Source organism: Leptonychotes weddellii, chromosome 4, assembly GCF_054177405.1.
Source record: "Leptonychotes weddellii isolate Sample4059 chromosome 4, ASM5417740v2, whole genome shotgun sequence".
Taxonomy (NCBI): Eukaryota; Metazoa; Chordata; class Mammalia; order Carnivora; family Phocidae; genus Leptonychotes; species Leptonychotes weddellii.
Window position 1 is genome coordinate 169,443,399 of NC_138372.1, and position 27,892 is coordinate 169,471,290.

The 27,892-nt window shown below is 65.6% G+C and overlaps 2 protein-coding genes and 1 pseudogene across 3 annotated transcripts in view; 2 read left to right on the forward strand and 1 right to left on the reverse strand.

Moving 5' to 3' along the window:
* LOC145721072 (adhesion G protein-coupled receptor B1 pseudogene) overlaps nt 1-564 on the forward strand; it is an 18,411-nt pseudogene extending 17,847 nt beyond the window's left edge. The window contains exon 3 of the transcript XR_014144541.1: nt 479-564. The product of XR_014144541.1 is annotated as an adhesion G protein-coupled receptor B1 pseudogene (transcript). The remainder of the gene's footprint in view (nt 1-478) is intronic.
* Nucleotides 565-1,340: 776 nt separating this feature from the next.
* Nucleotides 1,341-27,419, reverse strand: LOC145721073 (adhesion G protein-coupled receptor B1-like). Its single transcript, XM_081817149.1, has 9 exons — nt 27,354-27,419; nt 26,754-26,862; nt 25,077-25,220; nt 24,506-24,581; nt 24,302-24,404; nt 23,238-23,281; nt 8,016-8,157; nt 1,856-1,959; nt 1,341-1,479 (listed from the first exon to the last, which is right to left on the reverse strand). Exons 2-9 carry the CDS (start codon nt 26,860-26,862, stop codon nt 1,341-1,343), a joined length of 861 nt encoding a protein of 286 aa, XP_081673275.1. The 5' UTR covers nt 27,354-27,419.
* Nucleotides 27,420-27,475: 56 nt separating this feature from the next.
* The window catches only part of ADGRB1 (adhesion G protein-coupled receptor B1), a 20,888-nt gene continuing 20,471 nt past the window's right edge, over nt 27,476-27,892 (forward strand). The window contains exon 1 of the mRNA XM_081817150.1: nt 27,476-27,485. Within this exon, the coding sequence (XP_081673276.1) occupies nt 27,476-27,485 (10 nt within the window). The remainder of the gene's footprint in view (nt 27,486-27,892) is intronic.

The following is a 27,892-nucleotide window of genomic DNA, read 5'->3' on the forward strand; positions in this document are numbered from 1 at the left end:
CACCATCACCACCACTTGCACTCTACCACATATTAAATTCTAGCACACGGTTAGGTGCCAGGGAGGACCATGGGGAACCAGTAAGCACAGCTACCTGTTCCTACTAGGGGTGGCTTATCCCGAGAATTGCTTCTCCTTTTTGTGCAAGATCCTCTCCCTGTCTTTGGATCCCTTGGACACAGCTTGTTTCCAGGGTCTCAGTCTCTGCCTGCTCCTGGCTTTCACCCTGGCTGTCCCCCTGGCCCCCAGCCCTTCCCACCCAGTCTGATCCTGACTTCGAGGCAGGAAGGCAGAATGGTTCTGAGAGTGGGCTGCAGTGTAACACTGGGCAAGTGGCCCAGCCCCTCTGTGCCTCAGTCTTCGCATCTGTGGGATGGGTGGAGGAACAGCACCCGCTACTCGGGGCGTGGCTGAGAGTAAACGGGCAGGAGGCAGGAAGTATTAGCCACCATCGCTAAGTGTTGCCCCCGTTTCCCAGTGCAGCATCCCAGTGGCCTTGGGGCTGAGATCCTGGCAGGTGGTGAGCAGAAGTGCCAGGGCTGCACCTCAGGGGCCGTGATGTGACCTTGGGCAGGTCACTTTCCCTCTGTGGGTCTCCATCTCCCCATGGGGACCATCGGGATGGGGCCCTGTCTGTGGCTCACAGGGGCAGTGACTCGGCCAGCTGAGTGCAGGAAGGAGGCGCTTTGAAAACCATCGGCAAACCCCTCAGAACCACAGCAGGCAGGGCTGGAGGGGCTGTCCCAAGCCCCCTGTCCCAGAGGTCTCCAGAAACAGAGGCCCCGGGTGGGGGGGGAGGGCTGGGCCAGTGGGGGGTTGGGACAGATGGTCTGAGGAGGGGCTGGGTCGGAGGGCCACTGGGTGCCGGCTGGATGCGGGTGGTTTGGCGGTTTGGGGTCGGCTTCCGCCCTCGGGCAGGATGAGGAAGGGGCACAGGCGAACACAAGCCCCCCGCCCCCCACATCGATCTCTCCTTGTTGGCCTCGGGGCGTGACATCAGGTCTGCTGCCCATGTTGCTGCGGGCTGGGTGACCTTGACTCAGACTCCCTGTCCTAAACCTCTGCTCAGTGGGGCTCAAAGCAGGGCTCTGGGGCGCAGGGAGGTGAGACCCGCCCTGCAGGCACACACTCGCCCTCACACACCCCTCGCACACCTGAGTTCAGGCCTGGGCATATGTGTCCCTCGCCCCAGAGCTGGGGACCACTGGGGGCTGCTGCCTTGCCCAGCCCTGCCTGGGGAGGCAGTCCAGGGGTCCTGGCATGAGGCCCTGTGGCCCGGGGGAGGGGAGTGAGGGCAGGGATGCGAGCAGAGGTTCTTGCCCTGAGACGTGACCGTGGGCTCAGAGAGGGCTGTGGCCTTGCACGCCCATGTGGCAGGACACAGAATTTGGGGGCTCTGAGGCCCCAGGGCAGGGTGCTGGGCCTGCCAGCATCAGCCAGGGAGTGCATTTGGAGGGCAGGACAAAGCGTAGCCACCTTCTGTGGGCAGGAGTGGAGGCCAGGAGCACAAGGGCAACCGGCCCACCCCTGGCCTGCACCTGTGCCCCAGCCGGTCATTGTCATTCAGCTTCCAGGGAGGGGCACTCAGGGGGCGGGGGGCGGGTGGCGGGCTGCTGGGGAGGGAGGGGGACAGAGGGGAGGGGGTGGTGGCAGTGCGGCCCATCTGTGATGGCGGTGGGCAGGGGAAGACTGGGGGGATGGCGCTGCTGACGGGGAAGGGGGCTCTGGACCAGCCCACCCCCCATGGCTGCCCTCAAAGGAGAAGGGACAAGACTTGACCCCGGCCACCCCATTCCTGGGGCCCACCGGGGGGCCGGCACCCCACCCCGGCCCAGCCCATGCGCTCAGGCACCACCTCCACACGGAGACGTAGATGATGATCAGCATGAGCAGGGTGAGGGACGACACGCCACAGCCCACGATGAGCGTCACCGACGGCATGATCACCTTCTCCATGTTCTGAGGATTCCAGAGCAGAGAGAAAGCGGGGTGAGGGGCCGGGCACATGCAGACTGAGGCTGGGGGTGGGGGTGGGTGCCGGGATGGAGCCTTCCCTCTCCTCCGCCGGCACCCCCCACGCGCCCCCCCCACCCGTGCCCCCCGTGCCGCTGGGCGGGGCTGGCCCCTGCGAGGGGCTTCTGGTCTCTTGCTGGGGGTGGGGTCTCTCTGCACCCCCCCGTCACTGGTATAATCGTAGCCACCTGCCAAGTCTGGTGATGAAGGCTTTGTCCGCACTTCACAGACCCCCCCAACTCCAGAGGGGGACCATCTCCCCGTGTCACAGACAGGTCACGGGGGGGCCAGCCCCACGTCAGGCACAGCTCTCCCAGGCTGCGTGCTCCTGGAACACCAGCCGAGAGCAGGCCACAGGGCTTCCCGGAAGGGCCCCTCCATGGCAGCCGCATCGGTCCGGCCTCCACTGCCTCAGAGCCGTTCCCAGCCCAGCACCTGCTGCCCCACAGCCCCCCCAAGCACCCCTGTTCTCCACTCGCCCTCCCTTCTGCTCTGCCAGATCCCTGCACTGCACCCCCGCCCCCCACCCGGGCCCGGCCCCCATGGCTCTTCTCCAAGCTGCGGCTGGAGAATTTTGTAAAATGCCGTTAGAGATCGCACCCCTGCTCTGCTCAGAGTACCCCCTGCCCGTCCACCCCCTCCCCAACCGACTGAATGCCACTGGGCCTGGCCTGCCCCCCATCACTGGCTGCCTCCTCGTTCCCACCGTTGCAGAGCCGTGGCAGTGACTGGTCCCTCTACCCAGAACACCCTTCCCAGCTGTCATGTGCTGGTGCCTCTCGGGGGGGTGGGGGGGGCCTCGGGCTGGATGATGGGCCCGGCTGCTCCTCACCACGGAGGCCTGAGCACCCGGCCAGTCCCCACTGCCACGTGCTTCCACGTGCTCAGCCCCGTGTCACAGCCTGACCCACACGGTCCACGCTGAGGGCCGCCGCACGGTGGGCAGGGCACGTGGGCACACGGACACACGGCAGGTGGACAGCCACACTCGGTGAGGAGGGAGCAAGGCTCCTCTGTGTGAGGACGCCAAGGACACTCGGAGGGACTGACGACGGTCTCTGCAGCCCCTCCCCAGCCCGCGGCCTCTGTGCTTGAGGGTGGAGGAGGCGTGCTGGGGTCACGGGGCCTCCTAGGGGCTCCCCCACCCTAAAGGGGACACTCCTGTGCCTGCGCCAAGTCTGACTCGGCTGAAGCCCTTCAGGACAGCTCTCCGAGCCCTGCTGACCCCGCAGGCTGCCCAGGGAGACTCTTCCACCTCACTGGCTCCGGGAGGCCTGGCCCAGCATTCCCACCCCGAGGTGGCGCCTTCTGCCTCCCTCAGGCCCCTGGAGTTGGAGCCTGAACCCGGTCCACCTGGCGCTGCTGCCCCCACCCACTGACAGCGCGGTGCGCAAACCATGCTGTGCCCTCCCCCCATGTGCATGCTGTTCCCGTGGCCCGGACTGCCCTTCCCCTCCGGCCCCCCAGGCCCCTCTGGGTGTTGCTGGGTTCCAGCCTGGGTCCCCCTGCTGGGGGTGACTGCCTGTCCCTGCAGCCTGGCATCCTCACGTTCCTGAGCCCCCTCGGCCTGGGCCCGGCTCAGACACAGCCCGAGTGGCTGGTAGACGAATGGAGACAGGGAAGGCAGGCTCCAGGAAAAGGGAGAAAGTCAGCCAAGGTCAGCCAAGCAGTCAGCGGGCCCTGGAGGCACGGCCCAGGGTGCGGGTCCGACACAAACTTGGGCTTCCACGCAGGGAGCTGGAGGACCCAGGGAAGCGGGGGCTCCGGGCTGCCGCACGCACCCTTGAACTTGCCGGGTAACCTCGAAGCCTGGCTGGCCACACAAGTCATGGGTGGCTGAGCAAGTGGCTCGCACCCGCTCCGTGGCTGGCTCTGGCCCTGACCTCTGTGGCCATCTGCCTCCATCTGCCCTCATTAGGCCTGGCAGCCACACGACCGCCCACTCTCTCCTCCTCTCCACCTGGCTCATCCGTCACTCCTGACAGCCCCGGTCCCGCAGGTTCTAGATGATGTGGGGAAGGCAGGGGAGACAGAATGAGTGGGCAGGGGTGCCAAGGAACTCTAGCTCTTGTTTGGAGGGTTAGAGTGGAGACCTCCAGGGCAAGAGACTGGCCCCAACCCACACACAGAGAGGGGGCAGAAGCCAGCTGGCCTCCCGCCGGAGACTGGCTCCCTAGCCAAGTTCGGTGCCACCTCAGGGCCTTTGCACATGCTCCTCTCACTGCCCAGTGCTCTTCCTCTGACCTTCACATGGCTGGCTCTGCCTTCAGCTTAGATGTCACCACCTCACAGAGGCCCTCACTGAATGTTCAATCTGAACCAGCCCCTCGTCTCTCTGCCCCATCGTCTTGTCTGGAGACGCACCAGGGTTCTTGGCCCCCCACGCACCCAGGGATTCTCTCTTATCGTCCATATGGTTACCGTTGGTTTCTACCGCATAAACTCCCCGCTTTCAATCTTCTCTTAAACCCTCTACACATCTGATGGGTCCTGAACACGGATCTCCGTCCTCCAGCACCAGCCTTGCTGTCCTCTTACTGCACCACCCACGGCTCACAGCTCCCACACAGATCAGCCCCGCGCCCCAGTCATGCGCCGAGCCCCGACCCCGGCAAGGCCGGGGATGCACTCTCAGGCACATCCCGGCCACACTGTGCCGCAGCGGCAGCCGTGGGCACAGGCGCCACCCCCCACCGGGCTGCGCAGCCCTCCCTGAGTTCAGTCCCCCCGCAGCTCGGAGGCAGACAGCGTCGCCCCCTCACCAATGTGACTCAGAGCCGTTACTCAACCTTCCAGCGGTCAGGGGCTCCAGGCGCAGCTCGGGCGGCAGCCAGGGGCGCCGCCGGGGCCCCTGCCCCTGCCTGGGATCTCAGCCCTCCCTGGCTCCTGGCGTGTGACCCCGGCACCCCATCTCCACCATCAACTCTTGGCCTTCGTTCTGGACTCCAGTCCCCCGTGGCCACTCCAGTCCCCAGGATTTCCATTTTCTCCACTTGCTCGGACCCAAATCCCCGCGCCCGTCCAACCCCGGCCAGGGAAGAGGCAGGCGGCACCCCGTCTTGCCCCAGGCTCAGCCCACCCCTGCCACTACCCCACCTGCCGGCTGGGGTACTCTGCCCTCACTCCTGCTGGGATCCCTCCAAGACCCCAATCCCACTACCATCCTCTGTCAGCCTCTGCCAGCCACCCAGCTCCCCACTGCCTTCGGGACGCAGCTCCAGCTCTCCCCGGCATTGGCCTTGCGCCCCTGCCCTGCCCTCTGAGCCCCACCTTGCCTCCCACTTCTTTTTGTCTTCCTCACCCTCCCCGGCATGACCACCACTCTTCTCCACTAAGCTCAGCTGGTGAACTCCTGTTCACCCCTCAGGGCCCCACTCTATACCTCCTCCTCATGCTCCCCTCCCAAACCACCCCCAGGAGGGAAGCAAGCTGTCGCTGTGCCCCCAGAGCATCTGTCCCTTTAGCCTGGGCTGCCGCAGGCCTGTCGGGATGCAGACCCCTTGCTCCTCCTGGGCAGGACTGGGGTCTGGCACAGGCCCCAGCCCCAGTCCCTCACAGGCTGCACGACAGCAATCTCACCTTTGTGCTCGGGCCCCCCCACTCAGTGTCTCTGCGGTCAGCCCCAGAGCTGGCCAGGAAAGGAGAGGGAGATGCTAGAGCGCTTTGACGGCAGGCTGGCAGGCCCGCACCAGGTGGGAGGCGGAGCCCACCCTGGTCCTGCTGGCACTCTGGCTCTGAGCTCACGCCCATGCCCGGGGAGGGGGTCCCGGAATCAGGCAGGGCCAACTACTATGCCGTCTTACAGATGAGGAGACCGAGGTTCCCAGTGGCCAGGCAGCCTGCCCTCGGTCCCAAGGCCACTGGGGGACTGGCCACCGTGAACTGCTGTGCCTTCAGCCTCAGCTCCCCTTCTGGGATACGGGGATCAGGTCCCACCTCTACATACGCTGACACGGTAGGTCAGGATGGCACCAGAAGCCCCCCCCCCAACTCCAGCTGCCGACCCCCCTACCAAACAAAACCTCAAACCCCTCACAGACCGAGACCTGCCCACCCTGGCACAGCGGCCTCCAAATGCTCAGCCCTGGTGGCACCCGGCGCAGGCCAGTCTTCTGGGAGAGGTCCTGGGCCCCAAGCCTTCAGCCCCTGGTTTCACCAGCACCAGCCTCCTGCCCCTCACCAAGCCCGGCCTCCGTGCCCCAGTGACTGGAGCTCAGCCCCCGACCGGGACGCCACCTTCTGCGGAAGGCACTGCCTGGGCATGCAGTAGGCCCTCCACGCTGCAGACCCTGGCCCAGCAGGACCCCCCATCAACTGGTCCACCCCTCAGAGCCACCCTGAGTAACACACGATCACTTCCGTCTGATGGGAGAGGAAGCTTCAGAGGGACGGAGCACCAGGCAAGAGTCACCGTGTGTGAGGGACAAGCCTGCATGTCAACACTCGGCCACACTAACCCTAGTCACCATCCCACTCCAGAACACTCCCCTGCCCCCAGTCCTTCCTCCTTACACTCGAAGCATGGGCAGCCACCTGGGGACCCAACGCTGGGCCATGCTCTGCTGGCTCTGGCCTCGCAGGGACTCAGGAAGCCCCCAGCCCCACTGGTTGCTCCCCTGTGCAGAAGAAGCTTGCTGCTTTAGCACTGATGACCACCTATGCAGAAAGCCACCTCTTCCAGGGAGCCCCCAGGATGGCCCTGGCTGCAGCCTTCAGGGCCCTCCCCCAGAACCAACAACGCCAACAGCCCTGTCACAGGGACAGTAGAATGAGGAAGAGTGCGCTGAAGTCAGGGCCAAGAGCACAGACCCCAGTCTGGCGACTTGCCCCGAGACCTGGAGCAAGTTACCCTCCCCAGGGCTCAGTTTCCCTGCCTGTCAATAGGTTTTAGTGGCAATGACCTCTAAGGTCCTGTTTGGCTCTGCCCCCATGGGGGACCCTGGCTGACAACACTGCCCTCCCTGCCCATGCCCCACTGGACAAAGGGGTGGTGGGCAGAACATTCTCAGAAAGGCCTGGAGCCATCTTTCACATCAAAACCAGGGTGCCCTGAAGGGAGAGCTGTGCTGCCCCCACTGGATGGGGACCAGCTGCCCCAAACACCCAGGAAAGCCGTGTCCCCCTCCCCAGTCTGTCCTCCACATCTGCTGCTCAGTGATCCTTCCACACTGGGCCTGGACCCGGGGTCTCAGTGAGTGAAGACCCCAGCCCCTTTCCCTCCTCGGGGGGCTCAGTGGCTGGGCCGGGGAGGGGGACTTCCTGGGACCCGTGAATGGAGCTCAGCCCTGGACGAGATAGCCCATCAGCCCCAGTGGGCCAAGCACAGCACCCAGGGCCCCAGCCGGGGAGCTGGCCCCAGATGCCATCGCCATAGAAACCAGCAGCCCCCACAAGAATCACGGGAACAAAAAGGAGGCCCCTGAGAGGATGGGGCCTTCCCCAGCAGAGCTGTGGACCTGGGCCAGATCCAGCACCCTCAGCCACCCCAGGACCCCCACTTGAGGGCACTTGGGGAGGGTGGGGAAGGTCTCCCAGCAAGGTGGCAGCCCAGGGCCCTGTCCCCCAGCTGAGGGCAGCAGCCACTAAGTGAGGGGGTATGCCTGCTCTGCCAGGCCAAGCCCTCCCCCAGTCCTCAAAAGCCTGGGCCCAGCCTGCCTGGCTCCCCTGAGGATCGGTTCCCTCCAAGGTCCCAAGCACCCAAGGAGAGCGGGGGAGACTCACCCATCGGTCCCTGCGGGGGGTGTGCCCAGCCCCTCCGGGGCCAGTCCCCAACTCCACACTGCCACCCACCCAGCTCCCACCCACCCTGTCCAGAGGCCGGCCGGCCGGCCGCCAGGCCACGGGGGTGGGGGGGCGGCCAGCGCACAGACCCGGGCAGGGGTGGGTCCGGCCCCTCCCGCGCCCGTCCTGCGCCGGAAGCGCCCGCCCCGCGCCCCCACCCCCGCGCCCCCCCCCGCGCCCCCCGCGCCCGTCGCCCCCGCGCGTCCCGGCCGGGGTCTCACCGCGTCGGCGCTGAGCTGGGCTAAGATGGCGAAGGTGGAGAGCCGGTCACAGAGGCAGCGCGTCCGGAGGGCGTCGAGGGGCACCGTGCGGCAGCCGCGCCACGACCAGGGCCCGAGCTGCGGGGGGGCGGGGGAGGAGGGCCTGGGGGGCGGGACACACGGGGTGGGGGTGGGGGGGGACAGGGGCGGCGTGAGCGGCGGGCGGCCGGCGGCCCGGCCCCCTGCCCCCGCCGGCCCGCGCCTGCACCTGCGCCCGCAGCCGCGCGCCCGCCCCGCCGCCGGCCCCCGGAGCCCCGCGCCCCATGGCCGCCGCCGAGCCACGGGAGAGCGAGTCGCGGGAGCGCGGGGCGCCGAGCCCTGGCCCCGCGCCCGCCGAGCGCCCCGCCCGCCGCGCCCCCCAGCGCCGGAGCCCGAGCGGGAGCCGGAGCCCGAGCCCCGAGCCGGAGCCCGCGCCGGAGCCGAGCCGAGCGGAGCCGGGGGCGGCGGGCGGGGCGGGGGCGCGCCGGGAGGGGTGCGGGGGGCCGCCTCCGCCCCGGAGCCCGGCGCCGCGCGCGGGTGACCTTGGGACCGCCCCCGCCCCCGCTTCCACCTCCGCGGGCTGGTCGCCCCTGGCGTCCGCCGCCCCAGGCCGGGGACAGAACAGCCTTCCCCGCTGTCTAGAGGCCCATGATTGCGCCTTATCCATTTCAACACCGGGACTGGAGGACTCCACTCCGCAAACCGGTCGCCGTGGATCCTAGTCCCCCACCCTGCAAGGCCAGCCCGCCAGTCCAGGAACTTAGCAGTGTCCAGCCACGCACACCTGGCCCTGGGCCGGGCCTGCCTTGTCTCAGCCTGCTGGGGCCCGGGCCTGCAGAGGGTGCCCATGGAGGGCCGCTCCGGGTGGGGGGTGGGCTAGGGGCGAGGGGAGGGGGCTCTGAGAGGTCTGAAGAGACCGGATGGTAACCCTGCAGTTCGGGATCCACAGCCCAGAGTGGTCTTGTGAATCCAGGGCCACAAAAGGCCTGCCCTCTCCCGCAGATAACTCAGACCCCATGCCTCCTCTCAGGACTTGAAGGGAAAATTCCAGGTCTCTGCAGCAAGGGTCTTCCCAGGACCTGCCCTAGAATCAGGCTGCAGCTTCATGGCCTCTCAGTCCAAGCACAAGGGAGCCGCAGAGTGCCTTCCGGGGCCTGCAGCTGGACTGCTTCACCCCAGCACTTCTGCATGCCTGGCAGGCTGGAGGCTGAGCTGCTCCCTGCCCGGTGCTCTCCCCACCGGAGCCCTGACCCGGCAGGTGCGTGTGCACGCACACACACTCCCCCCCCCCCCCACACACACAGACCCTGGGGGTGCCGCCTCTGCGCAACACCTGGGTTTGCAAACGACCAGCCTCGGCCGCCTCCTCACCGTGTCACCTCGGGGAGTTCCCTATCCTCACCGCTAGTTTCCTGAGCTCTAAAATGGGGAGGATGAAATGGGCACACGCCCCTCAGGCACCCAGCACAGTGCTTGCACATATGTGGGAGCATCTCCAGGAATGTTTAGGATCTCCAGCTGCAGGGATCTGAGAGCCCCAGACTGGTTCTGTTGCATTGGAGATGTTACACAATCCCTGGTCTGAGCTTCAGGCCCCCGGGGAGCAGGGATATATTCTGGGCTGGGCCAGAAGCCTGGATGTGGGCCTCGCTCTTTTGATTCTCTTTCCTCAGGGAAGGACCTGCCCCCTTTATGCGGAGGAGAAAAACTGGGGCCTGAGGGGGCTAGCCGAGTTCACAGTGGCAGCAAGGCAGAGTTTCAAGGCCCGGAAGCCAGCCATAGGCCCTGCGGGGTGCATCAGGGCGCATCGGGGCTCTGTGGCCCCCGGGGAAGTGCCCCCACCCTCATGCTCCAGCCAGCCTGCTCTATCTCTAGAGTTCAGAGAGAAGAGAGCACATTCCTCTCACAGGCACTGTGGCCTGAACTCAAAGAGCCCAGCATTGGGGAGCTCAAAGCTCTTCCATGTCAGGGGCTTTCCATAAAATAAATGCAGGAGTAGCCATGAGTCCCAGAGGGGCACGGGGTGCAGCAGAGTCAAGGCCTGGTAAGGCTCCACCAGAGACCCCTCCTCCTCCTCCTTCCTCCGCACTAACCACAAACCAGAACCAGGATCAGGACAGTGGCAGGAATGCAAAGGGAGTGCGGGGGTCCTGGAGAGTCCTGGAGCTCCCAGGGGTACCCCAGGTCAAGCCTGGTCCTCCCCACACCGTGGGCCAGCGGTTTATCAGGGCCTCGCTGGGGTGCCCTGGCACACCCCAACTCTCTCCCTCCGTCCCCCAGCACCATGCAGGACAGGGGCCCGGAGGGCTTAGCCCGGGCCAACCCCGCCCCTGCCACTGCCCTGGGTCCCCCCCCCACCAGGAGAACCCTGTCCTCATGCCCAGAGGCGCGTATGCTGCTGCCGCCGACCAGACGCTGAGCCAGCCAACACGGCACAGGCCAGGAGATGCCCAACTCCGCCCGCTCCGAGAAAGAGTCCTACAGGCCACTCCTGTCTGCAGCCGGGCAGCCCTCTCTCAAGCTGGCTGCTCGTCCAGGACATCAGCCCTGGAGCCGCTCTTAAGAGCAGGAGTCCGTGGCTAGCCAGTCCTGGGTTCAAATCACAGCTGGGCCTCTCCCCGTTCAGGCGCGGACTCTGCCTCTGCTCCCCTCCTCTGCGCGAAGTGGGGGGTGGGGGCATGCGGAGCCCAGCTCTCCTGCCTGGGAGGACAGGCGGGGCCAGCACCCTGAGGCCGGGGCTGAGGGGAGCCGAGCTGGCCGGGGCCGGCAGCCTGGCAGGTTTCCAGGCAGCGCTGGCCGGTCTGCAGGGCGCCAGGCTGAGACCTGCAGGCCACCCCCTGGGAGAACGCCAGCCCAGGCTGCTGGCTGGCCCCGCAGGGCTCCTGAGGAGGAGGAGGGGATGGGCGGGGGGCTGCTGCCCACTTTGCCTGCCCTGCAGCCTCAGGCCACAAAGGGCACAAGGCCTCCACCCCTGGTCCAGAGAACCGGCGGGTCGGGCTGGCAGTCCAGGACGCGGCCGCTGGCGGTCACTCTGGAAGGTGCCTGGGCCTGCACCGAGGGGGCGGGGGCTCGTCGTGACCCCGCAGGACTGCCGTGCGGGCGCCCTCGGCCCCACCTGTCCCTGATGCCGGCGTCTCCCCGGCTCCGCGGGCCGCTGTGGCACACTCGGGTTCCTGCCACACAGCACAGGGACCGGGACCCTCTCGTTGCTCCCTCCCACACCACAGGGACAATGACTTCCTGTGCGTTTTATCCCTGAAGCTTGGCAACAGCCCTCAGCGCCACTGTAGATGTAGCAACTGAGGCTCAGAGAGGGGGTGCTCTTGCCCAAGGCCACACAGCAAGACAGCAGCAGGGCCAGCAGATAAGCACTGTCTTTATCTGTCTGACGTCTGCTCCCGGCATACACCCTCTGAACCACTGGATTGTGAAGAACACGTCTGAAAGGGATCCTCAAGGATAACCCGAGCCCCACAGCAGAGAGAGGTGACCTCTAGAAGCCCCTGCTGAGCGCCCCTTCCCCCCGCCCCCCAGGCCAGGAAAAGAACTCAGTCCGTGCAGGACGCTCAGGTGGTTCGCCACGCCTCCCGTGCCGCACTGGACATCAGCCAAGGACTGACCTGCAGCCAGACAGGTGGATGGCTGTCCCTGACCCGAGCACCCTCGTTGGCCTCTCAGGCAGCCCCTGACCTGGGAAAGGCCAGGGAATCCTCAGTCCTTCTTTCAGCAAAACCTCTAGGGTGCATCCTCTTATACCCCAACATCTGGAAGTTCTTCCCACATCTGACCGAAATCCTTCCTGCTCCAGGGCCACCTGTCCCCATCTCCGCAGCACAGGCAGGCCATCCCTCCTCCTGCCCGCAGCAACAGCACTGGGAGACCATTTTTTTGCCTCTTGTCTGAGCCTCTGAAACTTGGAAGATCTGGGTCATGGAGCCAACCCCCCCCCTCCCTGAGCCCAGGCCCGAGGACGGGAGACCCTCGCTAGGCCCAGGGCCTCCTCACTAGGCCCAGGGCAGGAGACCCTCCTCGCTAGGGCCAGGGCGGGAGAAGAAACTGGCGCAGCGACCCCTCCCAGGACCAGGAGGGCAGGGGGACCCAGGGGTTAGAGCGGGAGCCCTGTGCTGCCGGAGTTGAGGGGAGGTTTTGGGGGCCCCTGGGCCCCTCAGATCAGGGCTCCCATAAAAGGGCCATGTCTCCCCCATCACACCACCTGACCTGCTGGGAGGCCACCATGGCCACAGCCGGCTCCCGGGCTCCCCCAGTGAGGCCGTCCCTGACCCACAGCCTCCATCTTTGGGGTCCTTCTCCCTCCGCACACTCTGCTCCTCTGGGAGGGCAGGACCAGGCCCAGCCCGCTCGCCTTGCTGCCGGCTCACCAGTGGGGGCACTGGCGCAGACTGGGCAGCCAGCCCCTCTGCCCTTCCAAACTTCCACAGCCCCCGGGAACCTCGCCGCCTCCTCCCTCGCTCCCCCCACACCTACAGCCGGCCCCCCGAGCCGCTCCGCCTGGCCTCCTCGCATAAGGCCCAAGAGCCTGACTGCCGCTCACCACCCTGCCGGGACCCCCACCAAACCTGCTGCGCCCCCTGGCCTCCACCTGTGCTCCCCACAGTGCCGGGAAACGTGCTAGGCATGTTGTCCTCTGCTCAAACCTCCCACGGCCCCCCTCACTGAGAGACCCCCAGGCCCCAGGGGCCCGTCCAGCCTCCCTGACCTGACCTCACCGCTGTGCCCCTCAAGGGCTCCCCTTTGGCCACGTTCAGGCTGCGGGCCCCAGCGCCCAGTACAAAGGCCCACCTCATCTCACACTCAGCACTCAGTGTGGGGCTGCTGCCTGTGCCCAAGGCCCAGGCGAGAGCAGCCCAGGGAAGACAAGCTGGCTGCCATCAGCAGCGGGCCTGGTCCCCAAGCTGGCTCAGGCGGTGCCGCTAAGGCACCTCCCCGGGGCCCAGGGTGGGTGGGAGCCAAGGAGCATCAGAGACCCGGGGAGGAGGCTCAGCCCGTGGCACCCCTGCCCCCCTGCCACCTGCCAGTGCCCAGCCCAAGAAAGGGGAACTGTTCCCACTTTGGGCAGATTCCGTCCCAGCCATTTGGCGCTGAGCTGCCTCCCCTGTGAAGTGGGCACAAATCCTCAGCCAGCACACCGTGGAGGGAGACACAGGGACGCTAGGCCCATGGGCCCGGCGTGCTCGTGGTGCATCGGGGGACGGTAACACCGAGGGTGCACTGAGAGCCGCCCCCCCTTGTCCGCTCGTCCACCCACCGAACCAGGGCATTTGCTGCATTCATGATGCCTCCTGCTGGCCCACGAAGCAGGTCTATTACGGGACTAGAACCGTCAGGGTCTCCTGGGGTTTGATGGGCTAATTCGCACTGGAGTGTGAATGACTCATAGGTAGCCTCCCACACAACAGAAAAAAGCCGGAGTGGGCACAGCACACCCCAATAGGGGAACTGGGAGCGGGCAAAGTGTCCCTGAAGGCAGGGGCTTCTAGAAGCCCCTCAAAACTTTTCAGCCCGGTCGTCAAGATCCTCAGTGGACTGGCCTCCACTTGTGCTCCCCAACCCACCATCCGAGGCAGAGGCCCTGCTAAATCACACTTCATCCACCAGGAGGCCCACCTCCCACCTCTGCCTATTGACTTCTGAGCCATAGATCAAGGTTTGTGCTGAGTCTCCTCCTCCAGGGAGCCTGCCTGGATAGCCTGTGAATTCCTGAGCATTGCACCAGACCCCTCCATCAGGTCCTGCCCCGCTTCTGTGCTGGGACCCCTCTCCCTGGGTCCTGCCTCAGCCAGCAGCCAGAGCTCATCAGGACTCCCAAGCTCCCCTGGCCCCGCTGGACCCGCCGGCACACGCCAGCCCAGACGGAACCACTGGTGACCCAGAACACAGGCGCCGTCTCCTGTTTCCAGGCCTTGATCTTGGCCGGTGCCTCTGACCACATGCCCTGCTGTCCCCTGGCTGACTCACCTGGTCCTTCAGGGAAGCCTCCCTGAGCTCTCCTCTGTGCCCAGACCCCAGCTGGCCTCCAGCTTGTGAGAACCCACAGGGCAGGTTGTGTCTGCTTCCCCATGGCTTGGCCCACGTCAGCTCCAGCCTATCTTGGTTCAGGTCCTGGGGGCAACACCCGTGGCCCCGAGCGGACCCTCATGTCCGCGACGCGTGGGCCTCGGGGAGGGACACCTGCCTGACCTGGGTCTTGCTAAGGGAGCTGCCGGATGAGACCTGCGCCTCCTCAGGCCTGTGTCCCTGCCCGTGGGGGTGGCTCGCCTGATGCTGACAGTGTCTGAGCCCCGTGATTCCGTGACTGGAGGCTCCGTGGCTGCTCGCGCTGCTCACAAGGCCTCCTCGCTCCCACCTGGCGCCAGCCACACTCTGAGTCAGTGCTTCCAGCCGCAGGCCTGTGCCCGCCTGCAAACCCGGCCCTCCCCATGGTCCGGGCTCTTGTCCTCACCCCCTCCGCTCACCTGGGCAGACCGGGGGCCCCCGGGAGAGGGCGGGACCCTGGGCCCCCCAGCCCTGCAAGCAAGTGATCCTGCCTGGGAGGTCCAGGGTCTGGCTGACCCCGCTCCACCTGCCAACCCCTCCCAGCTCAGAGGCCTGCACCCTGGGGACCCTACTCGAGCCTGTCACCTCACTTAGAACTTCCCCCGGTACGCCCCTGGCCAAGCTCCGTCCGTGCTGTCACCCGAGGGCTCACTGCCTTGACACCCGAGCACCGTCCACGGGCGTGCTCACTCCTCGGCCAGCCTCTGCCAGGCTCTGTGCTGGGGGTCCCCCGACTCCAACAGTCCCACACTGGGCCACCCCTCACAGCCGCCCCTGGAGCCGCCGAGGTCCGGACAACCTCGCCCCCGACAGTGCCATCGACGCCCCACAGAGCCCCCGTCGCCGCCGTCATCGCCAACGTCCCCGCCCCACCGGCATCCCCCACGAGAACGACGCGACACGTGATCAGCTGCGCCGCCAGCCGCGTCCTCACCGCCACATCCACACCGTCGGCCACGCGCCCACTGCCACGGTCACCGCCGCCGCCGGCATCACCACCGCTGGCCTCCTCTCTCGGTCCCCGTGTCACCGCCGCTGCGAGGGTCCCGACCGCGGCCACCTCGGCCCCTCGGCGCCTGCCGCGTCCGGGGCGCTGCGTAGACGGACCCTGTCTCTCGGGCGGTCCCACCATCCCCGCCAGCCATGACAGGACACACGGGGGCAGCCGCCCCGTCACCACCGCCCGTCACAGCCCTGACCACACCCCACCTTCCAGGCATCTCGCAGGCCTCCTGACTCCCAAGGGCCCGGCGGTTCGGGTGCCCGCCGGGTCATCCCACCATCCCCTGCTTCCTGGTGCCTCGGTACTGAGGCCCAGAGGGGAGAATGGGCCGCCGCGGTCCTTCTGGCCTCGCTGACAGCTTGCCAGTCCTTCCCGTGTCTGCCCCACGTCACGCCCTCCCGCGAGCCGCATCAGCTCCCTGCAAATGAGCATCACTGGCGCCCGGGGCCACCAGCAGGGGCACGAGGCCCCGGCTGCCTGGGGAGTGGGATTAAGACCTTTCTGCCTCAGAAAATGAGCAGTCACACCCCCCCGGCAGCGGGAAGCAAGTGTCTCAAGGGAGGAGATCGCCACCCGCCCTGTCAGTCCAGCCCGGGGACCCCTGCCTCAGCCCCTTTGCACGTGTTGTGCTTGGACCCAGAGGGCCTCTGCTGCCCGCCTCCAGGTGACCTCCAGCTGGGGAACCAAGAAGCCTCCCCCCACCCGGTGTCGGCCCCTCACCCTGGGCCCCTGAAGGCAGGTGTTACCCCACAGGGCACAGTGCAGGCCAGGGAGGGGCCTGCTCCCACAAGCTTCCTGGAGGGGTAAGGATGGCGCCTACTTGCTGAACATTTCCCCGCTCCCCGCTCCACGACCTGGACTCGACCCACATCACCTCATTTCGGCACTGCGGCAACCCCATTTTACAGATGTAGAAACTGAGTCTCAAGGAGACAAAACGGCTCGCCCACCGTGACCCCGTTAGTAAGGGATGGGGCCGAGATCTGAGGCCAGGCCTGCTGCAGGTAGGACCCCCCTCCTCGCCCCTGCTCAGCTACCAGGTCATGGCAGGGCCCCGGGGCAGGCACTCTGGACATGCGGGCCTGGCTTCGGAGAGGGACGGATGGACGGCACGGCAAGGACAGCGTGGGCAAAGCCCCAGCAGCCTGCGGTGTGGGCTGGGCCTGGGAGGCAGTGGGCGGGGAGGCTCCCGGGAGCATGGGGATGGCGGCAGGACGGGGTCTGGGCAGGGCCATCCCTGCAGGAACAGATGTCCGGGCACAGCTGAGCCCTCTTCCTGGGGGGACGGAGTGGGGTGAAAGTGCTGGTGAGGTGAGCGCGCCCTCTGGGTGGGCAGCGCTGTGAATGCACAGATCCAGCATGGTGCCCATGGAAGGACAGACGGACGGGTGAACGGAATCTCTGCTAGGAGCATCCTGCCCAGAGAGGCCCCTGCTGTGTCCCTGCACACGCCCCTTCCTGCACCCACATGGCCCAACAAGGCCCCTCCACTCCCCCCCATTTCCTGGCACTGCCCAGCGTTCTAGCGCCCAGCACTGGGTTCCCTGTGCAGCCAGCCCCTCCTCCCTGAGGGCAGCTCCGGGCTCCTCTTCCTTGCCCGCACCCCCTCCCCAAGCCAGAGCCTGCACAGGCACACGCGGCAGAGCCTGTGGGTGGGGGTGCCGATGACCACGGCCCCGCCTGGTCCCAAGCCCCTCTTCCAAGGCCTCTGGCCGCCCGGCCACGTGACCAGGGACAGGCAACGTGGTTGACTCAGTCTGCACCCACAGCCGCCCGGCCCATCTCCCACCCCTGCGGGCATCCTCCGAAACCGAGCCGGCCACAGGCCCCCAGCGCCGGTCCCACTCTGCCAGGCAGATCTCGTGAGCTCAGGGGCCTCCCCCCCCCGACCCTCGTGTCTCCACGGATGCCACGCTCACAGGGCCACGTCCCCACCCACCTGTGGGTGTGGAGATGCTACGGGACGGATGCAGGGGCACCTGTCACAGGTGGACACACGGCAGCAGGAGGCTCGTGTGCCCGACGCTCCATCCGGGAAAGGCCCCCACCCCGAGCTGCGCCCGCCACACCAACACGCCCAGGCCCCGTGCACACCTCTGACAGCCCGGCCGTGCTGCTGGCCAGCCCACCCCCTTCCTCTGCCGAAGCCCCCTCTCCAGACATGCCCGCCAGGCCTGTCACTGGCCAGAAGCGACTGGCAGGCTTTTCCAGCAGAACGAGAAGGGAAAGCAGGGCAGAGGGTCAGGGGAGGGAGGGGTGGGCGGCTGGGGCCGGGCCGGCTCTGGGCCTCCACTGGCGGTCCCATCTTCTGCCATGGTCTGCGAGGTGCCTGGTGGGGTTGGGGGGCTGGTGACACCTTCCCAGACTGGGTGGTGGTGGGCACTTGTCTCGTCCATTGTACAGTCAAGGAAACTGAGGTTGGGGGTTGCACGGCCAGCGTGAGCAGAGCCAAGGATCCCTGAGCTGGAGCAAGGAGCTCTTCTGGCCAGCCAAGTGTGGCTAGAAGACCCACACAGATGCCCCCCTGCCCTTGGGACACACTGACCCAAGCGGGCACTCCAGTGAGGACAACTTGGAGCCATGTCCAGGGCAGACTCAGCTTCCTTGGCCCCTGCCTTCCTGGGGGCCCCCTCTCATCCCATATGTGAGTGGTGAGGGCGTGGGCTCACCCTGGTGGATATCTTGCTGGCTGGGTGGCGTGGGGACACCTTGACGGCAGGACGCTGTCACCGAGGTCAGACCCCACTGGGCAGACTGGATGCAGGGAAGGAGTGAATGGGCAAATCCCCAGTCCCCTGAGGATGAGGGACCTCCTTCAAATGGGGCACAGTCCAGCAGCCTCTGTTCACCTCCTGGGGGGCTTACTGTGTATCCCTGTCAGGGAGACGCATGGACAGTGGACAAGACCCAGGCCCTGCCCTGGGGCCCCCATTCTGCAGGGGGAGGGGCAGACAGGAGGCAGGAAACACACGGATGCACAGACTTCTTGCTCACTGGGGTCTGAGCTGGAAGTAGGGGACAGGACTGTGGGTGTAGGAAAATGGGCGGGAAGGCCTCTCAGTGCAGGTGGTGTTTGAGGCCACAGCAGAAGTGGGCACAGGGGCCAGGCACAAACGGGCCACGCGTCCCCACTGCCCTGAAGGGGGCGGCAGTGAGGGGTCCACGGGGTGGAGGGCAGCGGCTGGGGGAGCCGGGCTGTCAGCCAGGAAGCAGCGGCGGTACCATGACCTCTAGTGGCCTGTCTGCCCCCAGTGGGGCTCCGCCAGCCCCCTGCCCCCCAAGGACAAAGTAGGGGGAGACTCAGAGAAGAGAAGGGTACTGGGGAAGGGGCCAGGCCGAGTCCAGGGCGGGGGTGGTCTGGCCATCCTGTCCCATCTGCCTTCTGCCCCCCTCCTCTGCCCCATCAGAAACCAGCCTTCGTGGGAGGACTCCGGCTGGGAACCAGCCGCTGACAGGGACCTAGGGGCCCTGCCAACTCTCCCTTCCGCTCCCCCCCCCCCCCACTGCCTGCCCCTCACTGCCCTCTCCAAGGAAACCAAGGATGGGGGCAAGGCTCTTAAAGGGACCGGAACACACACTCGGGCAGGGGCCCCAGGGGAGGGGCCGGCCTGAGTCCCAAACATCCCTGTGTGACAGGGCCGGGGTCTGCAGCACAGACCCGAGGGTGACCCTGGCTTGCCAGGCGGCATTCTCGGCCGGTCTGCTCGGCGGACGAGAGCCTGTGTGAGTCGGCGAAGCACGTCTGAAGAGCCTGGAGTGGGGTCAGGCTTCAAGAGCGTGTGGGACGCCACCCCCTCTGCTGGCCTGTCCCAGCGTCCCCTCTGCTGGCTCAGCTTGCAGAGAGTAAGGGTGCCAAGAGCCACCCAGGGAGGGAAACCCCCAACCCAGGGGCACCTGCCAGAGGCTCCGCAGCCGAGGTGCGTGTGGGTCCCGGAGCGTGGAGCCCTGCCCTTCCCGGGGCCCTCCCGGGGCTGGCCCCAGCACCCCCCAAACACTGGCATTGCAGCAGGGTCACGGGAGGGCGTCCCTGCCCCCAGCCCGCACGCGGGGCCCCAGCCGGCCCACTTGCAAGTCAGCAGAGCGGCCGGTCTCCCAGGATCTTACCAGCTCTGACTTCTGGGCTCTAACTCAGCAGCTGCTGTGAGGGAGACGCCAGGAGTTGGCTTCTCAGGACCACGGGACCGGGGCCCAGGACGGGCTCCAGGCCTTCATCGGCTCTGTCACCCAGCAGTCCATCCTTTCTGCACCCATCCTCCACCCATCCTGCTGAACGGTTGGGAGCTCTGCAGGGACCCCCCTTCCCCTCCCTAACACCCCCGCTCCCCGGGCCTCCCTGCCAGGGCCAGGCTGCTGTAGCGCTGCGGGGGAGGGGCGCCGAGCCATGCTGTCAGCTGGGGTTCCGGAGCGGGTGATCCGGGTCTTTGGCTGGGAGAGGGGATTCGGCCACATAACGCGGGCATCTGGGGCAAGGGGGGCTCCAGGGAGCTGTCAGGGCCCAGTGTGGACAGAGCTGTCAAGTGTGGGTGTCGAGGCTTCGTGGGGAAATGTGTGTGTAACTGGGGGCGAGGCGGGTGGAGGGTCTGTACTGTGGGTGGAAGCCTCTGACTCAGTTTTTCTAAGACGAGCGTGTCACATGGTCAACTGTCGCATGTGTCTAGAAGAGGAGGTGGCCCTGCAAGCATATGACACATGTATAATTATATGTGAACATGCTCAACGGATTCAAGAGAAGACACACAGTCAGAGCTCAGCATGTGACTGGGGTCGGGGCTCAGAGTGTGACCAGGATCAGGGCTCAGAGTGTGACCAGGGTCAGGGCCTCAGCGTGTGACCAGGATCAGGGCTCAGCGTGTGACCAGGATCAGGGCTCAGCGTGTGACCAGGATCAGGGTTCAGAGTGTGACCAGGGTCAGGGCTCAGAGAGTGACCAGAGTCAGGGCTCAGCGTGTGACCAGGATCAGGGCTCAGCGTGTGACCAGGGTCAGGGTTCAGAGTGTGACCAGGGTCAGGGCTCAGAGAGTGACCAGGGTCAGGGCTCAGTGTGTGACCAGGATCAGGGCTCAGAGAGTGACCAGGGTCATGGTCCAGAGTGTGACTGGGGTCAAAGCTCAGACAGTGACCAGGGTAAGGGCTCAGTGTGTGAGCAGGGCCAGGACTCAGCATTTGACCAGCCTCAGGGCTCAGAGTGTGACCAGGATCAGGACCCAGAATATGACCAGGGTTAGGGCTCAGAGAGTGACCAGGGTCTTGTTCCAGAGTGTGACTGGGGTCAGAGCTCAGAGTGTGACCAGGGTAAGGGCTCAGTGTGTGACTAGGGTCTCAGGGCTCAGCACGTGACCAGGGTCAGGACCCAGTGTGTAACCAGGGTCAGGGCTGAGTATTTGATAAAGGTCAGGGCTCAGTGTGTGACCGGGATCAGGGCTCAGCAGGTGACCTGTGTCAAGGCTCCATCTGTGATCAGGACAGGGCTCAGTTCGGGATCATTGTCATGGATGGAAAATCACTATTTCTCAGCAGATGGTCCCTGGTTCCCTCTCCCCCAAGCCCCCACCCATAATCCTGCACACAGGTGACACTCTTTCTCACCCCCTCTGCCCACACAAACACACAGGTCCAGGCCAGCATAGAGTCAGGTCCTGGGTCCCAGGTGGAGCCAACTTGGGGCCCTGTCCCTGGACCCTACGTCAGGTCATCTAGGAAACCCTGGGCTCCTCTAGGCCCATTCATGGGGTGAGGAGCAGCCCCCCCCCGGCCATGGAAGAAGCTGTCCAGCGCAGAACAGGGGTGGGAGTGAGGGGCAGAGCCAGCTCCCTCGGCCACAGCACCCCAGCCTCGGACCCTCCCCAGTCCTGAGCGGTCCGCTGAGTCGCAGGCGTCTCGGGGGCGCCGCTTCCTCCGAGGCGGCAGACCCTGCAGCCCGGCTCCCAGGGCCATGCCCAGGACCAAACGGGGAGCTTGTGTGGGAATGCTGCCCGGGGCACGTCTCAAACACAGCACAGCTGCTGGCGCCTTCCTTCTGCCCTCGGGGCCCTGGGCCCACAGGTACAGAAACCCTAACGATCCCACGCATCCACCGGAGGTCACCGCGGGTGGGTGGGGCACGCCGGGACAGTGTGCAGGCCCCCCGCCCCTGAGAGAGTTCACGGCCAGAGCTGAGAAGTGGCGACCTGGCCGCAGGATGGGAAGTGGAGGCCCCCGCAGGGCGGGGTCGGCCACGTGGTCCTCCTGGGCCACACGAGGGCTCTCGGGACGGTGAGCTAGACACGCTGGGCTGGCCAGAGCTGCCCAGGGAGGGCAAAGGGGATGAATCCCACCTCTCTGGAAAGCAATCTGCTTCCAAGAGCTTAACATTGTCCTGGAGACAATCAGAAATGTGGGCAGAGCTGTCAGGAGAAAGAGGAGGCTCCTCCAGTGGGGGTGAGCCGTGCCCTGGGGCTGCAGGCAGCCCTTGCACAGCCCCCGGTGGGAGGGGGTTCCAGGCGGCGGGAAGGGCCGGACGGATGGACCAGAAGCCACAGCACACCCCGGCTGCCTGGGGATGCAAACTCAGCAGGGCTGGCTGGGGCGCTGCAAGCATGCGGGCCTGCTTCCCTGCTCTGTACGTCATCACTCCTTTCAGACACCCCATTGTGTACCAAGAGGTTGTGCCGCTTGTAAAACCCAGAGAAAAGCAGGACAACGACCAAAGCCAGAGGGCCACTTGCCAGGCCTGCAGGTCGCCCAGCCCTCCCCCAGCCCAGCCGCCGCCCCAGGCCCAGAGCCGGAAAGGCCAGTGGAATCTGCCGAATGGCCCCGCGTGCCCTCAGAACAGGGCCCTGGCACTGCCTGTCCCTTTTGCCAAAATGTTTGTCTCCAGACACCCACGTGCACAGTGCTATGTCAGGCCTCTGCTCAAACATCATCTCAGAGAGGCTCCCGGGAACCTGCTTTAAAAGGCACTTCGCCCCACCTGCCATCAGATCCATCTGGCTCCATTTCTTGGCACATGGCATGACCTGACATTTTCAAAGAAATCTATATGTTCCTGCTTTACTGCCCCTCCTCACTGGAGACAGGACAAGGTTGAGGACAAAACCTGATAGAGAAGTGCCTCGTCTGTGGTCGGCAATCACTGGAGGATGGATGGATGGATGGATGGGTGGATGAATGGGGGTGGACAGGTAGATGGATGGGTGGATCGGGGTGGATGGGGGTGGATGGGGTAGATGGATGGGTGGATGGATGGATGGATGGGTGGATGGGTGGATGGATGGGGGTGGATAGATAGGTAGATGGATGGAAGTGGATGGATGGGGGTGGATGGACGAGTGGATGGATGGGGGTGGGTGGATGGGTGGATGGATGGGGTAGATGGATGGATGGGGATAGATGGATGGGTAGATGATCCCATCCCAATAGCTTCCATAGTTCCTGACACAACAGCTCCCACAAACTGGCCCCATCCTGCCTGTCCTCCAGCCACCTGCTCTTCCTGGCCACATCTCACATTCCACCTGTACCGTCCAAATTCCATGTTTTTGCTCAAGCTGTGCTTCTGCTTCAGTCCCCTTCTCTGCCAGGCAAACTTGTCCTCCTTGAGTGTCAGCCACCGTGGGAGCCTTCCTGACCTCCCAGGACGCACACTCATCACTGCCCTGCCCAGAGCACAAGGGATTGCTGCACGTGCCCCCAGGCTCGGGGGGCCAGGCTGTGCACACTCACACTCCCGGCCGGCCTGGGGAAGGGGTGCAGGGAGGCCTAAGGGATACTGATCCAGCGCTGAGAGGGACGGGTGGTGACAATGATGCCCAACCTCCTGACCACACCTTCCCCAGTGGGGAAGGTCTAGCTCCCACCAGGCTCACCTGACCCACCAGGATCCAGCGCCAAGCTCTCTCCCGCCCCATGTCCCAAAATTCTGACCCTCCTCCTCTGGAGGCTGCTCCCACTTTGGGGCCTTTGCACAACTCTTTCCTGGGAGGGGTGGGAGGCGGGCTGGGTGGGCTCCAAGCTGCCCCAGAGCCAGACGTGGACAGGGAGGGATCACGTGAGACATGGGTAGATGGGAGGACACGGCCCCAAACCTGAGACCACACCCCTCCCCATGGGCCAGCCTCCCCCGAGCCCACCCTGGAAGCCCCGAGGCCACAAAGTCCACGTGAACTTACACATCTGACTCGTCCCACAGGATACAGGTCTGGTTGGTGGTGCCCTGGGAGAGAGCGGTGAGAGTCAGGGTCACATGCCCACCCTACGGGCCTGCCCCAGGGTCACTGCCGGGGGCCACCCACAGGCCTGCCAGGCGGGCCTTCTGACTCTGCCGTCGCCCCCAGAGATGGAGCTTGAGGAGGAGGAAACTGAGGCCCAGAGCGGGGAAGGCACTGGCCCAGCCCTCAAGCCACTCTCGTCCCCTCCTCAAGTGGGGCTGGGCAGCGAGGCCGAAGCCCATCTTGGGTGTCCAGGCAGCCCGTCCAGCGTAATACAAAATGCCATGCCAGGGAGACCCCTCCCGCGGGGCCCTGCGGGGTGGGCACAGGCGGGGCCTCAGCAGACTCTGTCCTGCAGGCCGACGGAGGGCGAGCTGCAGGGTCCGGGGCACTCGTGAGTAGTGGTGTGCTCTGAGCGCTGGTGGGAATGTTAGTTCTCCACCAAGGCTACAGCTCCCATCTGATAAGGGAGAGAGCCCAGGCACAGAGAGGCCTAGCAACTCGCCCAAGGCCACACAGCAGGAAAGAATAGGGCCAGTTCCTGCCACGACCCTGGCCTGGGGTTCAAGGCCTGGCACTGCTCTGTCCTGGCTGGGTAATGGATTGGCTCACACCCTTGGCTTCCTGGCTCTCAATGGGTCCAAAGGGCATGTGGGCCCTGGCTCCGCTGAGGCCTGATGGGGAGCCCCAAGGAGCAGGGCACGGCGGGGCTATGAGGCCCGGGGCAGACTCCTTTCTCAGAAGGGGTTGGCTCTTCCCCGAGGAGATCAGGCCGACCAGGGCCAGGCACGGCCGCTAGAGCTCGAGCAGTGGCTACAGAAGTGGGTTGAATTTTGCCTCCCACGTCCCCCGCTGTGTGAGGCTGGGCAGATCACCACACCTCTCTGAGCCTGTTTCCCCTCTATCGGTCAGGGATGTGAGCAGCAGGCTAAAGTGAGACCCAAGAAGGCCGCAGGATCCATGTGGGATCAGGTGGGAGGAATCGAGCACACATGCACAGCGCTGCGCACACGGGGGGCACTCACGTTGTACACGTGGGCAAACTCAATCTCCAAGGGCGTGAGCAGGGAGCGGGGCGGGGGCTTCACAGTCACGGAGATGACCTTGGAGTTCAGCACAGTCGTGTTCCTGGGGCAGAGCCAGCAGGCCGTGTCAGGGGCCACAGGGGTGACGCTTCCCCGCCCAGCCCCTCCCCTGAATGCCTCCCACCGGCCCGCCGGGCCTCCCACCTCTGCAGGGCCAGGAAGCTGCCCAGGTTTCTGTAGAGCACGGTGCCCACCACGAACACAGACGAGTCATCAGCCTCTGGAAGAGGGTGCGGCGGTCACCTCCTCCCTCCCGCCGCAGCCTGGGCCTCGCTCCGGTGCGGGAAGTGCACGTCCCCGGGAGGAGGCCCGGGCTCCGTGGTCGTGTCCACCCCCATCACACACACAGCACTGTAGTCGGAGAGCTGGGGTGGCGGCCTAGGTCCCCCTAAGTGACCCCTGAGAGCAAGGGGGCAGGCAGGGCGTGCTTCTCTTCCCGGGAACGAGAGTTAGCTCCCGTGCGCTCCCAGGACGACCCCTTCCCTCCCTGCAGTGATTAGGTCCACTGGGGCCTAGGAGCCTCCAAAAGCAGGAGGACAGGAAGGGCTTCCTGGAGGAGGGGGCGACCTCAGGAACACGGAGAAGAAATGAAGGCTGTCCTGGCCCTTGAAGCAGCAGGACAGATTCCAGAAGGAAGCTCCCTGGGGGGTGGGCCCTCGGACCCCAGGGCCTGAGTCTCCCGAGAGGGTCCCTCCCGCAGCTTGGGGCCCCTCACCTGCCAGCCCCGTGGAGAAGACGCTCTTGGACACCGTGACCCTGTCCTCTGGCACCTTGGCCCAGTCGCCCGTGGCCCGCCAGCCCTTCATGGGGAAGCTGATATCCGTGGCTCCACTGGCCGGGAGCTTATGGATGCTAAGGACTGGGGCAGGGGGACCCGCCCAGAGACCACAGGGACAGAGACAGACGACACACAGAGAGCAGTTGTGCAACCAGGAGCCTTGGCCCTGGGGAGTTCGTGGCTCAGAAGGGACCCCAGCTTCCAAGCCCTCAAAGGACCCCCACCCCCGCCCCAGCAGGAGCTCCCTGCCACAGTGAGGATCCAGGCTTTGACTCAGCCCCCGTGTCCCCACGGGTCAAAGGCAGCTTCTGCAGTCAGGTCTGTGGCCATGAAGGGGTCCCCAGGGAGCAGTGTCCCCTTGGTGGCCCCGCCTTCCTCCCTGGGATGCTGGAGCCCAGCCCCCTCCCTGCCTGCTCTACAAAAGGGAACAGATCCCACCGCCCAGGTCATCCCTGGGGGCGAAGTGGCACACACGGGCTTGGGAGCACAGGACTGGGGTGGGGGGGGTCCCAGTGTCTCCAAGTCCGCCCCCCCAAGCCCGCCAATGTCAGGCAGACACCACGCTCCCTTCTCCCAGCAGCCCGAGGCCTGCCCTCGTTAGGTGTGGGGAAAAGGGGGCGGGGCTTGGGAACCCACAGCCTGCATCTGCGGCGCCTAGCTACCACCTGGCCTTCACCCACCTCTGGGGCCTCGGCCCCAACAAAACCCCACCCCATGCAGCCAGGTCACACCTCCGTCCGTGCCTTTGCTTTCATGGGGCCCCCTGCCCGTACTCCCTCGGCCCCTCCATGCCTGGCTGTACCATCCATGCACTTGTTGTACGGGACGAGGGCACCTTCCCTAGAGGAGGACCTAGGGGCAGAGATGGGGCCCATCTCTCTGAGCGTCCAGTATGTGGGCTATGGGGTATGTGGGCTATTGGTGTGTCGACCTATGGGGTGTGTAGGTATATGAAGTGTGTGTGCGGTATGTAAGTACATGTGGGGTGTGTGGGGTGTGGGGCGTGGGGTGTGGGTGTGGGGTGTGGTATGTGGTGTGTGGAGTGTGTGGTATGGGGTGCACATGATGTGGTCAATGGTGTGTGGGTGTGGGGTGTGAGGTATGTGGGGTGTGTGGGGTGATGACCACCACTGAATCCATCAGCTGCAGGTGTTTGGCAGGACAGGTGGGGTGATCTGGGGCTCTCCGCATCCCCAGGAGGCTGTCCCATCTTAGAGACTGGGTCGGTGCACCTGCGCTGGGTGGAGCTGGAGACCCTCTTACAGGACACTTGGGGGTGGAAGGCACGAAGGACTGGCTGCACGGTCCTGTCTTGGACCCTCCATGCAGTCCCAGTGCAGGCAGGCCACTGGGGGTGCAAGCAGGGGCTGGCTCTGGCCCCGGACTCGGTGCTGCAGGCCCTTGTTTGGGTTGAGACACCCTAGGGTTCCCCTCTGGGGTCCCATCAGGCCGAGGTCCACACGGGGCTGGGGGCTGAGTCTGTGCGAAGGCACAGGGAGGGCCCGCGGAGGGCGTCTGGCCGACGCCTGTTCCCATGGACAAGGAAACCGGGGCGGGAGGGCGGCCCAGCACTGCAGAGAGGGCCGGGGGTCAGCGGAGTGGGCAGGCGCTCACCCAGGTTGTCTGTGACCTGGTATGCGTCCCGAAGGTCCTTCATGCGGAAGCCGATGACGCCTACAAAGTCCTCCACCAGCCGGAAGAGCTCCTTGGCGTTGGGGCCCATCTGGGGACAGGGTGGGGGTGGGGGGCAGGGAGCCTCAGAGCCGGTGGGGACCACAGAGGGAAATGAGGGTGTCATCGAAGCCCCCCACCCAGCCTGGGACACATCTTCCCGTTCCTCTGCTCCTGCACCTGTCGCCCCCTATCCAGGGTCCTGTCACCAAAAAGCTCCGGGTCCAACTTGGGAAGCAGGGTCAGGAATGGTGGCAGGTTCCAGGTCAGTCCAGGAGGAAGGGAGGCTGACCATGTCCTAGTGACCCCGACATGTACCGTGTGGCCAACACCTTTTCCCACACCCACCACTGAGTCCACAAGGTGAGCTACCATTCTCTGGTGGATGGGGAGATGGAAGCTCAAAGTCACACCAGCTCAGAGGTCCTGCTGGGATTCGAACCCAGGGCCCCACTTGGACTAGCCTGGGCCCCAGGGAGGAAGCAGACATGCCTGTGCCCACCCTGCTGCTCTGACCAGGGGGCCCCAGACTGCTGTCCGTACCAGCTGAGCCTCCTCCCACTTGTCCCGGTTCTCTTCTGCCAGCAGGTTGCTGATGATCTGCACAAAGTTCTGGAAAAAAAGAGGAAAAAGGGCCAGTGAGCAGAGAAGAAGACACCAGAATTATGGCTCAGTGTGCTCCCAGGGTCAGGGCTCAGTAACGGGGCGAGGGGGGGTGTGTCTCAGGGCTCAGCAGGTGGCCAGGTCAAGGCTCAGTAACTGGGGTCAGGGCTCAGCAGGTGGCCAGGTCAGGGCTCAGTAACTGGGATTAGGGCTCAGCAGGTGGCCAGGTCAGGGCTCAGTAACAGGGGTCAGGGCTCAGCAGGTGGCCAGGTCAGGGCTCAGTAATCGGGGCAAGGGGGGGGTGTCTCAGGGCTCAGCAGGTGGCCAGGTCAGGGCTCAGTAACAGGGGTCAGGGCTCAGCAGGTGGCCAGGTCAGGGCTTAGTAACAGGGGTCAGGGCTCAGCAGATGGCCAGGTCAGGGCTCGTAATTGGGGCCAGGGCTCAGCAGGTGGCCAGGTCAGGGCTCAGTAATCGGGGCA

Coding starts and splice junctions, on each gene's coding strand:
- LOC145721073 (XM_081817149.1), bottom strand. CDS start 26,862: ATGGGCCCCAACGCCAAGGAGCTCTTCCGGCTGGTGGAGGACTTTGTA. Junction 24,582..25,076: donor CTTCTCCACGGGGCTGGCAG/GTGAGGGGCCCC, acceptor ACCCTCTTCCAG/AGGCTGATGACTCGTCTGTG. Junction 1,960..8,015: donor CCCAGCTCAGCGCCGACGCG/GTGAGACCCCGG, acceptor TGGAATCCTCAG/AACATGGAGAAGGTGATCAT.